General features: G+C 37.5%; 2 protein-coding genes across 2 annotated transcripts; one reads left to right on the top strand and one right to left on the bottom strand.

Moving 5' to 3' along the window:
- The first annotated feature begins 39 nt into the window (after positions 1 to 39).
- LOC139934862 (uncharacterized) lies at positions 40 to 6704 on the top strand. The gene is made up of 4 exons (XM_071929275.1): positions 40 to 91; positions 1209 to 1279; positions 1815 to 1970; positions 2609 to 6704. The coding sequence occupies exons 2-4, from the start codon at positions 1261 to 1263 to the stop codon at positions 5638 to 5640; spliced, it is 3207 nt and encodes a 1068-aa protein (XP_071785376.1). The 5' UTR covers positions 40 to 91; positions 1209 to 1260; the 3' UTR covers positions 5641 to 6704.
- Positions 6705 to 6883: 179 nt separating this feature from the next.
- LOC139934879 (protein BANP-like) lies at positions 6884 to 16200 on the bottom strand. Its single transcript, XM_071929300.1, has 11 exons — positions 16044 to 16200; positions 14759 to 14886; positions 14104 to 14189; positions 13754 to 13920; positions 13563 to 13618; positions 13144 to 13230; positions 11875 to 11950; positions 11301 to 11464; positions 10285 to 10460; positions 9455 to 9613; positions 6884 to 8720 (listed from the first exon to the last, which is right to left on the bottom strand). The coding sequence occupies exons 2-11, from the start codon at positions 14859 to 14861 to the stop codon at positions 8580 to 8582; spliced, it is 1215 nt and encodes a 404-aa protein (XP_071785401.1). The 5' UTR covers positions 14862 to 14886; positions 16044 to 16200; the 3' UTR covers positions 6884 to 8579.
- Between the last annotated feature and the right edge of the window lie 476 nt (positions 16201 to 16676).

Here is a 16676-nt window from a genome sequence, read left to right as displayed (position 1 = left end):
CAGGTGAAATGTTCAAAGGGCGCCCACACCCGATAACATCTGGTCGCCATTTTATGCTGTGTCTGTGCAGATTTAGGACGACTTTTTTGAGGTAAAACATATTTCAATTTCCTATGTACACCCATTTGAGTAGGTAAAAACTATATGAGATTTTTCCTCGTTGCTTGTAGACTGGTTTGCGTAAATTTATTGAGCTGAAATTAGTAAAGAAACGTGAATATTTGAGAGTTATGGTTGGCCCGTTTTGTTTGGGTAATGGTTTCCCCCTGGCGTATGTGGATGACGGGCCAACAGGGGTGCCTGGCCCGTGTTGAGACAACTCGCTTGACGAAAAGGTTTTCTCATTACTGTCCGCAGCTTCAGTAAGATTTCATGCGTTCCCCCCCCCCCCCCCAAAAAAAAAAACTCTGTGCAACGGAGACTGGTGTCTTACCGAGGTTATTTATCCACAAATTGGCCACGTTTTCTCCTAACATGGTAAAAACAAAATAGTAACTAAACATGCTAAATGGCTTGACGTTTTTACCCCAGGCCTGGAGCCAGGACGCAATTACTAGGACCATATAGCTGAGTCTTTCTTATCTTCTTTGACTTTGAGGCTAAAAATTTAAATGGTTTTATTCAAAACAAAACAAAACAACAATATAATTTATATTATAAAGTTAAATAAACACATTTTTTCCCTTTAGTTATGTCTCCTTGATTAAAACTAAAGTCATTCTTTTTCAAGCATTTCATTTTTTTTTTAGTAGTAATGTAAGGTTTCGTAAAGAAATACCGGTATGTTTTACCATAAAAAATGTTTGTTTTTTTTTACTGATGAGAAGCAAACAAATAGGCCTAGTTTTGAGTTTAAGAAAAATATTTGGGGTTAACAAAAGAAATAAATTATTAGAGAGGGAGTTGAACCAACAACCTTGTGTCATTGTGTATGCCTGTGTGTGTCATTCATCATAGGGAGATCTTTCCCACCACAAATATTTTGTCCCCCATTGATATGGGAAATTTGCATGGGCTGAAAACTGAAAAAGGAGGATTCAACAGAATCTTAAGTAGTTACCAATGAAGTGGCTTTCTTAATAAATAATCCTCTTATACAGAAACATATAAGATGAAAACAATGATTTTTAAGAACTTTTTACCACAACATTATTTAAAAATGTAATGAAAGGTTGTGATCGATATATTATTTTACATTCTTATACTAGATAATAATCATACCAAGTTACACCACACCAGACTGATTGAAAAGCTGAAACCATGGAGCATCATTCTTCAGGTAAATTAAAAACAATTTCCAAAGAAAGGTCAAAGGAAAGAGCTTTCGGGTATTTTTGTTAAAACCTTGGATTAGAAAACAAAACTTACTCTCGACGTTTTAAACTCAATCTAGTCGTTTAGGTTTGTTTTTTGATTTGTTCTTCATAGTTTATTTTATACAAAAATAACAGATGTTTGATGATTCCATAATAAATGTTTATTTAAATAAAAAAATAATAAACAACTACTCTTATGGCACTGGACACGTTGGTAATTGTCAAAGACCAGTATTCTCACTAGCTTAATTTAATAACAGACCTGTGAACATTTGTTCATCAAAGCTGCAAAAACAATTATTTTGAGTAATTACCAAAAGAGTCCAGTGCCTTTAAATGAAAAAATTATACTTAAAAACAAAAACTACTTCAAACTAAAATAAAAATTTATCACAAATTACTACTTCTTACACCAACTATTAATGACAGTATTTGAGTTCATCAATTATTTGGAATAAGTTTTTAATTGACTAATGTTATCAATGTTTATGTCACCAGATGAGGAGGATGTATTTTCCTGTGGTCGCTGCAAACATCAGTTTTCCAGCATGGACAGTTTCATGGTCCACAAGGCAAGCGGAGTGTGCCATAAGATCAAGCAGCATCATACAAACCAGCAACAATTACCTCCTGAAATCACTTCAGATTTACCAGGTAAGGTTTACATTTATTGCGGATTGTGTCCAATCTGTTGGTTGTGATTTCTTTAAAAAGTTTGGGGTTGGTATTGTATCTAATAATAATCCAAAAGAGAAACTGACTGTAAATTTGACAACTTTCAATCGATGCGGGATTGAACAATGACAAAATTACTAGAGCAGGATTCGAACCAACCAACTCTGGATTAACTTGTCAGTGCTCAACCAACTGAGCTATCTAGCCCTATCTAGCCAACGGCTTAATAGCTCAGTTAGTAGAGCGCCAACACATTAATCCAAAGGAGATTGGTTCAAATCCTGCTCTAGTCAATTTTTGGGGGCAAGAGTGATTTGAGTCCCCTTTGCAAAGTGATAACGAAGAAATGAACACTATTATAAACACATTGATTTGAACAAAATTTGAACTATTTGATTCGCTAAACAGAAAATTGTTGAGGAAGATTTTCTGCTTAGAAATTTGGCCCTGGATGCGTCAAGTGCCTTCCGCTGTACTCTGGTACTTTGCTTGTATCGTTGAATGGAAAGTTATGCCTCTCATAAAAAATGTGCTTCTTGGTCTTCCTTTTTTGTTTGTCACGTTCAATGTTTTGGTATACCACTTTGAATAGTTTGTCATATTTCCATCTAAAACAGTCTTGGAGCACATACCAGAAAGCATGCAAGGAACGTTTCAAAAAGTGCCATCATTAAGTGCCTCACCAGCCAGCCTTCAGATCTCATCCGCCACATCCGATTACAATCTTCAGTCTTCCGTCAATCGACTCCAACACGATTTTGAAGTGTTCCAAGAAGGGCAACAGGTAGATTTCTCTTCAAGCCAGTCTCAGAGTAGCATAGGGATGATTCCACTCACCTCGGACGTCTTTGAGGAACTATTGGGCTCCCCAGATGAAGAGCTACCCACCACATCGGTTGGAAAAGCGATGCTGAGTCGAGGGAGCTATATAGACAAGCTTGCTAGTCATGAGATGCAGAGGGCTTATTCGGACTGCTTGGCAACATCTAAGGCATCTCAGAATGATGAGGTGACGAGTGGAGACGAATTTCGACAAGAGGGCTCTCAAGGTGAGAGTCAGACTAGTGATGAACTCATTCAAAGACAACTGATGAAACAAAAACCGGAGACCATTGTTTTAGGCAGCGAGAATTTCTTGGAACAAGAGAATCAAAATAAAGCAGCACAGGGAAATGTGGGGACAGGTTCATCACAAACTCAGAACGTATCCAAAGTCTCAAGGAGAAAGACTAATGAAACACAAAAGGAAACAACAACTAAAACCACACAACTGAAAATTCCCGAAGCGTGCAAAAGCAGCAAGCCAGTGGTTTGTAAATTTTGCTCAGAGACCTTAAAGAATACAGAGTTTCTTTTCCGTCACTACATAGACACCCACAAGATGAAAAACACTGCTGCCCTAGAGTTTCTCCGACAAGTTGCTTTCAAGAGAGGTAGAGGTCGACCACCAAAAGGACTGACTTTGAGAACGCCAAAGAATGTCACATGTCCTCACTGTAATGAATCATTCAATAATAAAAACCTCTGCGCTACTCATATCAAAAAGCGTCACCAAAAACATCAGACTTCGGAGTTGGTAGCCCCATCTTCACCATCGCAGAGTCTTCCAACCGGCAGAATGATAAAATGCTCTCGTTGCAGCTTCCAAACAACTACAGTCAAAGATTTCACCGCTCATATTCATGATTGTCAATGCAATGACAGAGGCGATGAGGCAGTCAGTGAAAAATCTGAGGAGAATACAGATTCTTCAAGTGTACAACTCAAAGATAAACCCAAGTCGCGGAGGAGAAGAAAAAGCAGTAGAAGTATTCAAAAGGATGCAGTGAATTTGATACAAGATGATGAAGTTGAGATTGACGACGAAGAGGAGCAAGAAAAAGATGAGATTGAGGAAGGGGATGAGGAGAATAACTCAACGTCAAAAGGACTTGTTAGATGTCCGGAATGCAATAAGAAGATGAGTTCACGTGGGCTTAAACGCCACCAAATTCGCTGCACGAATAAGAACCGATTTGTATGTCCGCTATGTCAGCATAAATCGCGGGAGTCCTATGATCATACGGTTCATGTGGATAACCACAGGACATGGGTGAAGGCTCAGCCGAACTGGCTGAATGGAGCTGATTTGAGGCAGTTACAATCAGGTCCATCCTCAGTGACGCTTGTTTCATCCTCGATGTCTGCTTCTAACGGTACACCCCCTTTGATTTCCATCGACTCAAACCAAGTTGATATAGACAAGGAGTTTGCTTCTACTGTTGATCTTGACGAACTGGCGCTTATAACACAAATCCAAGGTGACAGTGACCTCCTTAGGACGTCTCATAACCTTCTTGGGGGTGGAGACGCGGGTCAAGATTTGCAAGCGGCACTCATTGATGGATCGTTGCTTCCCAAGGATTCTCATGATGAAGGCAACGCACAACTCTTGACACAGGAAGAGCAAAAAGTTATTGATGGAGGAGATAGGAAGATAAATCCACGCGATCTGAAGTGCAAGATATGTTATACATGGTTTGGACGGACGAGTCTCCCCAAACACATGCTGCAGGCCCACAATAGGGTGAAGCGCTTCCAGTGTCGTGAGTTTACCTGTCAGAATATTTTTGGCAAGTTGGAGGAATTCAAAGCTCACATTGCAACCCACGACAAGCAGGATATGTTTCATTGTGGCTGTCGTAGCTGCATGAATCGTCGGTTAGTCAATACCGAATCGCTTGACAACATGAGAAAGGAAAAGATGAGAGAATACTACAAGCATATGAGCCATAAATGCAGCAAGTGTTGGGTCAAATTTCCAAGCACGGGAAGTCTTGATAGGCACATGAAGACAGAAAGCCACCATCATCCATGCAGCAAATGTGGAAAAATCCAAGTCAGTAAGCGGCAGCTTCGCATGCACATGGTCACCCATCAAGATGAGCGCTGCTTTCTATGCGAGGTCTGCGGACGAAACTTTAAGACAAAACGAGACCTTAACAAGCATACTTATTCCCATAACAATGTCCGACCGTTCCAGTGCCCAGAGTGCACAAAGTGCTTCAGTTTCAAGAATAAAATGACCCGACACATGGTGACCGTTCATTCTGTCAAGAAGCCTTTTATGTGTGAATGGTCAGGATGTGAACGAGGTTTCTCTCGTAAAGATAAACTCCACGATCACGCCAAGACCCATCTGGTCTCACAACAACTCAAGTGCCAGCACTGTGGCAAAGGCTTCTGCCGTAAGGACAATCTCAAAGATCATGAAATACTTCACACTCGTGAGTTTCGTTTCCGTTGTGAGATCTGCAACCGGGGTTTCATGCGACCCAAAATCCTAGAGCGGCACTGTATGACGGAACACCCTACATGTACGTTGGCCCCTCAAGTCACCCTACAAGCAACCATATCCCAGGATGGGTCGCCGGACACTACGAGCCAACACATTAGTTACGTTCTCTGTGAGCCGAATTACGTTTATGCAAATATAGAACAGCTGACGTCGTTTCATGATAACGTCCAAGACGCTGATTTGATGCAGGGACAACGAGCAACCATTGAGGCGTTTCAGCATAATCCAGCTGCTGTCATTGAAAATGGAACTAACCAATTTCAAATGGCTGGGACTGATGGATTCCCAGTGAATATTACATTGGGTACGTAGCACCAGTTATTTCTTGAAAACCACTCGCAAAGATTAATACATTGTGAGAGATTATTTCTTTATCAGCATTCTTTGCCTTCATTTATAATAATAGTAATAATAATAATAATAATAATAATAATATAATCAAAATAATATAAAAAAGCTTTACATGTATATATTGCACTTGACCAAAACCAGGGTGCTGAGGCACTTTACAGAGTTAAAAAAAAAAAAACCACCAAGAACAATTTAAGATAAAACTTCAGTAAAAACTGAAAGAAGAATTACAGTGATGTGAAGAGGTCTTTTAAGAACGACATTACAAAGGCAAATGTAACTAGTCACACAAATATAACTAGTCACACAAACAGGAGTGGAATACAAAAAAATTATCCCTTTAACCTCCCATATCAAACGAAATGGAAAGCCAAGTTGGATTTACATGTATATCATATGGGACGCAGATTCGCTACATTTTTATGTATTGTTGCACGAGTTGTTTGTGATAATGAATCTATCTTCAAGCAAACTTAAAGTAGTGCAATAATCGGAATTAGAACAGTTTGTAAAAACAGGATTTGATAAGGGCAACAATTTAAGTTAATCGCACTCTTGTTGCCATAGATCGATAAACCAGAATCAAGGATTAAAGTTTGCTTTAAGATAATCATAATATATCAATCATTTACTCACATGTTGCTCCCATTGCAGAAATGTTTTGTTCAAAGTGGTATTGAAAAAAAAGACCAATTAATCAGTTAACATCATTTGAGGCTCTGCATGTTGTGGATAAATAGGAAGAAACGATAAACAAAATAGTATACTAATGGGTACAACCGTGTGTAGACCTCTTTTTCGGAGTGTTGGCTCTGAAAGGAGCTGGTGTGGTCTTGATGTTTCGAAAAGTATACTCTACTCTTCTCCTGAAGACGTGCAGAGTATACCGTTTGAAATTTCGAGACCCCCACAAAAGAGATTTACACATGGTGGTACATGCAAGTTTCCTATCTATTTACATATCTTTGAAAAAACATAGTCAGGAACAGCCTTGGTAGGTCTTATAAGACATTTCGAAAAGTATTCTTAAAAATATTATTTTTTCTGGGAAATATGAATTGAAATGAATTACAAACGCTAATTACAAACACTTCTTTGCTTCATACTCCACTTTTGTGGACAAAGTTTATTTGACTTATTCATAAAGTTTTACAAAATAATTTTTTATTATTGTTTGTACAAATGTACAGTTTATTTGCATAAAAGTAAAGAAAATCTTATTTGCCAAAGTTGTACTTAACAGAAGTGTTTGATGAAAAGAATTCATTAAAATGTTAACACAATATTTGTATTTACGTACTAGTTGTATTCATTTCCATTAAACAAAAGTTTTAACACTGAATAAGAAAGAAACGCAACACATTTAACAAAAGCAGCAATATTTAAAAACCTTTTTTTAAGGTTATTAGTTATAATAAATATACAAAATTGGGAATGCAAAAATAGAGTTGGAAATGCTAGGCTGGTTGCAAAAGGAAAAAAGGGATAAACCTACACAGGTTTTGTACACAGACATTTTGTGAAGTCTTTTATAGAAGTTTTAAGGCTAATAAATATAAATTTTGCTAATACTTCTGAGGAAAAAAAAAAAAAGAACAAAGAGGAAAAAGTAGGAAGGAAAATCGTGCCTGCTAAAGAACAAAAAAGAGGGAACATTTTTTATTTATGTATTTTAGTTTCTATATTTTAAAAGCAGTGTTTACAAAAGCTACAAGCCAACAAACAAACATTTAAGTTCATTGGACCATTCACAACTTGAAAGCACCAAAAAAAGAAAATAAATAAGATGTAAAGTCGTTGGTAAAAAGGCCACAATATTTTTTTATCACCAGCAAATAACTCTGCATAGATCCCTTTTCGGAATGCCATTATCAAACTTAATTGATTGAAGGCAGTGGACACTATTGGTAATTACTCAAAATAATTATTAGCATAAAACCTTACTTGGCAACGAGTGAAGGGGAGAGGTTGATAGTATAAAACAGTGTGAGAAAGGGCTCCCTCTGAAGTGACATAGTGTTCGAGAAAGAAGCAATTTTCCACAAATTTGATTTCGTATCCTAAGACTCAGACTTAGAATTTTAGGTCTCGAAATCAGGCATCTGAAAGCACACAACTTCGTGTGACAAGAGTGTTTTTTTTCTTTCAAAGTTTATCTCGTTTATCAAGCTCAAATTTTCACAGGTTTGTTATTTTGTGTATACGATGAGATACACCAAGTGAGAAGACTGCTCTTTGACAATTACCAATAGTGTCCATTGTCTATAAGCAGATTTGTGTTATTCATCCATTATGATTATTAGTTTTGTTGGTGTGTGCTGATATGGGAAGTACTGTGTTTCAAATGATGCCAATCTCTCAATGACCCCAATAATTTGGCACTGCCTTTCACATTATCTGCGCACAATTTCATAGAGCTGCTTAAGCACAAATTATTGCTGAAAAAAATTCTGCTTAGCAGAAATAAGTAGGATACCAGTCACAGATTGTTTGTGTGACATAGTAGTTTGGCTGGTAACCATACTCTGGTAAGCATAATTGTGTAGTGCTGAGCTTGTGCTAAAGTAGCTCTTTGAAATTGGGCCCTGACGGCAAGCAACTCCTTCAAGCATCATCAGCCACTCAAAAGCCTTATTCGTACTTCCTGTGTTTGTGAGGACGAATTTTGACGTCACAAGGCAGTTTTCGCAGCGAATGTTCCGCAGGAGTTGAGCACAAGTCAACTGATACAAGTTTTTCGTTGTCAATTTGTGACGTCAACACTCCTATTACAAAATTCCTATTACATACCCAGGAAGTAGGAACCGTGCTAATAGTTTCAAAAATAGCCGGCCACTACCCCAGGTATAATCACTATTAGGTACTACGTCCTCCGTCCTAATGACACATGTCTTGGTTCTCTATGAGTCCCCCCTTTGCTGCTGTAAGACTAACGTCGTAGCTCCTTCTAATTCCTCCATGACTGCTATTTGAATTTCTCCTGATTGGGTGATATTGATCTGGCCCTCGTGGAGTGGTACGCCATCCTGTTCAATCCTCACCTATGGTACACAGAAGTGGACAACAATGTATGAATCTTACTAAACCAAGTTCTGCTAAATTATGACTGTTCATGAGATGCATGGACATTAACATCTGCTTTTTGCAAAACAACTCAAAAGGGGCTACACCATGGCCCAGTTTCATGGCTCTGCTTACTGCCGAATTCTGCGCTTACGACTACAATTTCCCCGCTGTCGTGCAAGTGCCGAGTTTCTGCGCTACACTTGTAAGAGTAGAATGCCTAGTTACGTTGAGTATGCACGCAAAGAAAACAAAATTTGCCGCTAACCCGTGAAAATTGCTTGCCGTAAGCACAGAATTCCCTGCTTACATAAGCGCCGATTCTGTGCTTACGGTAAGCAGAGCCATGACATTGGGCTCAGAATGCTATGCCAGGTGCTTGGTGTCAAGAGGAAAAAACATATCCAGTTTTGATCTCTATCTCGGGTTCCCCAAGCTTAGTGCAAAAAAGTTTGCAGGGTACTGCTAACGCCACCCGGCGCATCCAGCCAGCAAGCTTGCCCTCATGGAGCCCGAGCAAGGTGAAGCCCTAAGAGGCCAAGGTAACCTGACTTTGTTGATTTACTATTATAAGAAGGGACACTGGGTTTGTGACAGCAGATGAGATATCTACATGCATGAGGGACAGGGAGCACTGGGGACAACTCGGTCATAACACCACTGACCGAGGTCACCACTCAAAGTAGAAGAATGGCTTTAAGTAAGACCTTACCTTCTTAATGACAGTGTTGCTGTCTTGCTGATGATGATGATGCTCAACCTCATGAGCTATATCCGATATATTAGAATCGGCGGGTAGTTGAATATGAACCCCTTGAACTTCTTCTTCTGAGCTGCGAGAATCAGTTGTATGGTCGACTCGTTCTCCAAACTGCTTAAAGAAATAAAGACAAACTTAAAGGCAGTGGACACTAATTGGTAAATACTCAAAATAATTATTAGCATAAAACCTTTCTTGGTGACGAGTAATGGGGAGAGGGCGGTGGTATAAAACATTGTGAGAAACTGCTCCCTCTGAATTAAGGTAGTTTTCGAGAAAGAAGTAATTTTCCACGAATTTCCACCCTCGTCCTATAGAATTGTGTGGTTCCACATGCATGAGAAAGGCTTCATAGCACCCGAGGAAGGCTTCATGCCTGAAGTCAAATATTCGGGTGAGAAATAACCTCTTTCTCTAAAACTACATAACTAGTTATTAAAAAGGATGGTGTTCGCAACAATGTTTTATAAAAGCAACAGCTCTTCATTGCTCTTTCCCAAATAAGTTTGTATGGTCATACATTTTTGGAGTAATTACTAAAGGTGTAGCCTCCCTTTAAAGGCAGTGGACACTATTGGTAATTGTCAAAGAACAGTCTTCTCACTTGGTGTATCTCAACATATGCATAAAAAAACAAACCTGTGAAAATTTGAATTATTTTGAGTAATTACCAATAGTGTCCACTACCTTTAAATCTGATACTTTTCGTTCTTACTTTTGCAACTCAAGAGACCCACTTATAAGAATCTGACAGAAGATGAAAATATCTGTGACCAACTCACCCTTTCATTTAGAAATTGATCGGCATCACTGTTGCCTGTCTTATACCCGAATGCTTTAACGGTCATTGGAAGGCCACGCTGCTTACGTCGGAACGCTGTGCGACATTTTGAATCAATATTCATTCTGATCCGATGCCATTCACAATCGGTGATATCAAAATGCTTGATTAGGTGACCTTTAAAAGGGAACAAAATGTAGTACATTGTATCATCTTCAATCACGAAACAACATTTTTTCTTTAAATGCTTTCTCTTAGAAAAAATGTAATGTGATCAAGCAAAAGAGAGTCATTTGTCAGAATTATTATTACGGAGAAACAAACCAACACAGGCCAACAGAGGTAAAATTTAAAACAACAAAATTTAAATCTTATTTTATATTGGCAACTTCCTCCCTGATAAACAACCAAGCATTGAAAGAAAATGTGCCAATGTACAGTATGATCGAAAAACAACTCGATTTTAAAACCTTTTTTTTTTCAGTTTCTTGCTCTCTCAGTTCTTGGTGTTTCTACTTTCACAACTGGTATTACATTATGGTTGTAAAAGTATTGAAGCCATCAAACACTTTTGGTATAAAGTATTTTCCAAAGGCCCACACTTTGTGTATCACAACTTAAATAAAATAACAAACCTGTGAAAATTAAAAGCTCAATCGGTCATCGGAGTCGGGAGAAAATAACGGGAAAACCCACCCTCGTTTACGCACGTTTCGCCGTGTCATGACATGTTTATAATAAATCCGTAATTCTCGATATCAAGAATTGATAATTGTTTTAATGTTTTCTCAAAAAGTAAAGCATTTCATTGCATAATATTTCAAGAGAAGTCTTTCACCATTTCCTTCTGTAAACCCTGTAGGTTATTTGTAAAAAAAAAAATTCTGTTCCGAAAGTGTCCTAAAGGTATAAGTTATGCTCTTTTCAAATGTATACAAAAAACCTCAAATGACCTAGGTCAACAATCAACTCATTTTGCTTGATCATCACAAATGTTGATTTTTCTTGAAAACTTACATCTTAGTCCATAAATCATGAGCGGGTTTAACTGTTTCTTGCCATGCTTTCCAGTGCCAGACAGGTTCGATGAAGCTTGCGTCTCTCTATCAAAAAGGTAGTCCAGCAACTTAAGGGCACACTTCTCTGGTGTTTTGGCAGTTTGCATTACATGCAACATGTCACTGTGTGTAATGATAGAAAGGACCATTGCATTTATTAGAGCGACAACTGCATTGAATAATGAAATAAAAACAAATTTGGTTAGAGGTGTTTTTGATTGAGAGTTTAGCACAGAACTGCATATCACCAGGGCCTAATTTCATAGAGCAGCTTAAGCAGAAAATAATGCTTAACAATTGTCTGCTAAAACAGGATACCAATCACAAACTGTACATACTTTTTGTGCTTCAGCAGCTCTATGAAATTTTGTGCAAATCTTACAGCAATTTCTCCTCAAGACGATCAGAGCAAACTGATCGAAACGTTGAGTTGTCAACTATCGGTTCTCCTCGAAACCAACACTACTCAAAAGAGATTTTCACATGGTGCTACCACAAACCTCACCCAAGCATGAAAATGATCAGATACTTACGACTGTGAGATTCCGCATCGCACTCTGCACTCCATGTTTGTTTCATCGCCAAGCCAACTACCGTTTGGAAAGTCATCTAAGTAAAAGAAAGTAAAACCATGATTTTTTAATCAAATTATTTAAATCCTATAGTTTTTAAAGGAATGGTTTACGGTTAGTAATCACTCTTAAAGGAACACGTTGCCTTGGATCGGACGAGTTGGTCAAAACAAAAGCGTTTGTAACCGTTTTGTATATAATGCATATGGTTGGAAAGATGTTTTAAAAGAAGTAGAATACAATGATCCACACAAACATGCCTCGAAATTGCGTGGTTTTCCTTCTACTGTGCGAACTAACACGGTCGGCCATTTATGGGAGTCAAAATTTTGACCCCCATAAATGGCCGACGTGTTAGTCGACGAGGTAAAAGGAAAACCGCGCAATTTCGAGGCATGTTTGTGTGGATCATTGTATTCTACTTTTACAACATCTTTCTACCCATGTGCATTTTATAAAAAACGGTTACAAACGCTTTTCAAAGACCAACTCGACCGATCCAAGGCAACGTGTTCCTTTAAATATGAATGGCAATAAAATCCTATTGGTTAGAAGCTTACAGCAGCTTTTGATAATAAAAAGCGTGTTGAGAAACATTTTACACATCGGTGTACGGGTAAAAACCAAAACTAATATTCTTTATCCCCGATGCAAATTTAACATCTATTATATCGTTGCGGTACCCGCTGCCAAAACATAGGATTCGAACTGCCTCTAGCTGCCGGGCAACCTCGGTAGTCTAGTTGGTAAGACACTGCTCTAGAATTGCAAGGGTGGTGGGTTCGAATCCCACCCGAGTAACATGCCTGTGATATTTTTTCACAGGACTCGGGAAAGTACTGAGCAAACAGTGCTAACACACATCGGTGTATGGGTAAAAACAAAAATTAATATTCTTTATCCCCAATGCAAATTTAACATCTATTAGAAGCATTTCACTTTAAAGTTAGGTGGTTATGTAATGAGATATTATTAGTTGTTATATCCCAAAATTTGAATATAGGAAGCGTTACTGTCACAATGTTTGTCAGATTGTGTATTCCTATTCGATATTATCCTTTTAGTTGATATATTAGCCTCAAATTCTAACCTCTTGAAATGAAATTTTTACAGTTTAGCATTATTGTATATTATATCTACATTTACATTACAATAAGCTTACATTACAACAATAAACCAAGGGTAAACCATGCCTTTAAGAAGTTTACCTAATATTTTGATTTCACTTACCTTCTGTGTTTAGAGTTATTAGTGTGACATTCCGACTGATGCTCTGTGAAATCGGTGACTGCGGGGTGGATGGACTCTGGTTGTGGTCTGTTAGAAATGTTAACAATCAGAAAATACTTCGACAAATTAATAACTTTATAATTAACAATTTAAGTTGAAAGCTTTTGTGGAAACAATAGTGTTAGCCAGAAGGGTGTTTAAATGTCTTTTGGACGGCAATGGTCGCCCTGCCTTAAATGTTGACACCCTATTTTATCTGTCATTCATATGTAAATGTATTGTAAGTGAAAACATTTAGACACCCAGTTTTAAGATTTTCAGCAAATTTTGACACCTTTTTACCGACTAAAACCTTGGTTGAAACTACTACTTTACATAAATTTCAGTTAAATTAGTAGGATTATTTAGGCATATTTTACCTTCTGGAGGAAAACCAATGACGACTGTATTATTAGGTGAAGCAGAACCATTTTCACTGAAAAGATAAAAAAATGCACTCGTTATAACTTCTGTAATTTTCTCCGGAAGCGATACAATTATACATTGTGACCTAAATGCTGTCAATGTGAAGATGAATTCACATTTTATCCAAATCTTTTGAAAAACTTACGTTGTTTTCTCCAGTTCTTTGATTCTTGATAGCGCTCTTATGACAGATAAGTTAAGGTTGTCCATCTTGCGTCCCATCTTATAGCAGGTGTTGTGTAGATTAGTTAACTTGCGCTCCATACTGTCCAGCCGAAACGAGATGGCTTTGTTTATGTTGAAAAGAATCGTCTAAATAGCAGAATTTTTTAAAAACAAGCAAAGTTAAATTATACACACCAAATAAGGTTGGGGGAGGTTGGGTGGCACAAGAGAGGAACCCATTTTTCCACAAACTATAAATCACTTAATTACCGGAATACCTCACAAAAGTGATAGGAATAAGTTTACTGGTGTGTTGCTATGGAAACCAACCTTAACACTGTCATCCATTGTTATTGTTTCAGCTTCTTCTGTTCTCTGTCTCTTTACCATCGGTTCTTCATCTTCATATTGCGCTTCTTCAATAAATCAAATATCAAAAAAAGTGTTTTAAAAAAAACAGATGCCTTGATTTTTAAGAATTATATTTATACAAAAATAAATTCAAGTATGTTTTAGTTCATGAATGCTATTAAACTTGTGACATATTTATAATCAAATCCAGTGGGCAAATTGTTGATATTTTGTTAATGAGAGATCTCCTAACAATATTTGTCATCTACTGCTTGTGACTTCAAACCATGTCAAGAGACTGAGCAATTTATCCTTCAAGAACTTGGTCTCTTTTACGTGCAAAGTTGTTAAAGGAGTAGACTTTTAAAGTCCTAGCATTCAGACTGCAGTTGTACATTGGTGTATGTTTGAATACAAACGAGATTTGCAAGTACTATTTCGGATAGATTGATCCTAGCCCACCTTATGGGCTACTACTTTTCTCTCTTAACATCAGTCTTATCATAGTCGCCAAGGTGGGCTAGATTTACTCCTAGAACTAAGAGGCTTGTTCTGCTATCGTCTCCACACAATAGCGGAACGAACCTCATATATAGTTCTAGGAGTCCGGCCAGATTGAGCCACAGTACTTTACCTGATTCTGTAAGGAGGGTTGGTACCGCTATCTGTTCTACATCCATTTGTAACATTGTTTCATCACTTGTTTCCTCGTCACTCTTCAGTTTTATTGTTGTCATCCTTGAGGTGCCAGATGCTTCAACACTTTATCAATACCATTGTAAATAAACAAATAGTCAAGATTTAGTATACACAAATTTGTTTAGACAAAAAAAGGTTCAACATTGTTTGTGGTGCAATTCATGACAGCTCAAGCAATATTTTGTTGTCTCCCATTTTCCCGCCTACTTCTACAATTACTGTCTTTACTTTTACTAGTATTACCCCTCCCCCTCTTTATCTTGACTTATGACAGTTCTTGAGAATCATTAAACCCCCTCCATCGTACCAGCAGTCTGCGACCATAGGAAGGATGGAGCGTTGGAGGGTTAGTTAGGGATTATAATATTAGTATGGTCTGCTTCCATACATAATAAGGTTTTTCGCGAATAGCAAAATATCAAGAGAGGGCGCTGTTGAACCAACACAAAGATAGGTGATGCGTGCGCGAGTCATGCATGACAAACATACACTGCGGTAGCAAATCTGCCCCATCTCTGTTACCTACCCATAACGCATTTGGTTCTGAATCGCGATAAACCCTTTGGTAAAATGGTCGGGAACTTCCAACTTTTTTACATGGTCATGGTACTTTTGATTGTTAGAAATGTTCCCTATAAAAATAATAATAATATTAAGCGATATGAGGTTTATTTTATGTTTAAAAAAAAACTGTTGTTTTATTTTTGTATAAATTATTAATTAAGCCTTAATTTAAGGGGTAAATAAATTCTTGTTAACAAAATTAAGAAGGGGTGTGGGGGCGTATTGCATTTAGATGTCAACATAAAGATTTACATTTTATAACAATGAATATTGAATGATCAATGAGAGTTACTGGGGCTGGGTAGTGTGTGAGCAGTGACTGATTAACTTTAATAATAAATTGTTAAATATTATTAATACACAAAATCATAGAAAATTGATTAAATCATCCATCCAGTCCCAATTTGCCAAAAACTCCCAACCTAACCATCAATGATCAACCCAAGGACGTAAGCGTAAGAAAATAAGAAAGGAAACAAACAGGATAAGAAGTTGGCAAGTTCCTGTCTAAAAAAATTAAAACACAGAGCTAGCTCGAGCACATAAATAAATTCGTTGCAAAAAACGTGGTGGTTCCAGCATTCCATTTGGTTTGTGATCAAACCAAGAGCAGGCTCTCAAGGTTATTTATATATCATCGTTTTCTGGATACTTACGCTCAATTTTGAGACACGGTGTCACGCTAGTTCACTTGGATCGTATGTAAACAAAAGTTTCAAAAGTTTTTCCTAAGTTTTCACAAAACTTCCCGTAATTTCTCGATGAAATCCCGTTTCAAGACGAAACCCCGGAAAACACGATAGACGGCGATAATGGCGCTCCTTCTCGCGAGAAATAAGGCGGTGTAACATACGGCGCATGAGCAGTACATTTGGAAACTTGCAGTTGTATTTCCAGTAGGTAATTTACTTGCCTGGTTTGGCCACAGTATAAGATGGAAACTTCCATAGATGGTTTTATAGAGTAATTTTTGAAAAAATTCTACGATTCATATCTCTGTCCTAAATAGTAGATTAATGATGTTCTAGCTAGTTTGTCTTTGTAATAATATGCGATTTGATCTTGTTTTGGAACCGCAATTACCTTTTTAAAAATTGTATTAGGCCTATGATTTAAATTAATACAAGCAGATATACCTTCATGGTTTTTCTCTGTTTTTTTGCTTTGTGGTTTATTACATTTTTTTGGGTCTTATTTTGGATTTTTTTAATGATACATACTGCCGTTTAGAACTTTATTTTCGATCACATACAGTATTCGTCCTTCATATATTATTTTGTATGTATTGG

This window comes from Asterias amurensis, chromosome 3, assembly GCF_032118995.1.
Source record: "Asterias amurensis chromosome 3, ASM3211899v1".
Classification (NCBI taxonomy): Eukaryota; Metazoa; Echinodermata; class Asteroidea; order Forcipulatida; family Asteriidae; genus Asterias; species Asterias amurensis.
Note: the sequence above shows the minus strand (reverse complement) of the source record. Positions and strands in the feature narration are given on the sequence as shown.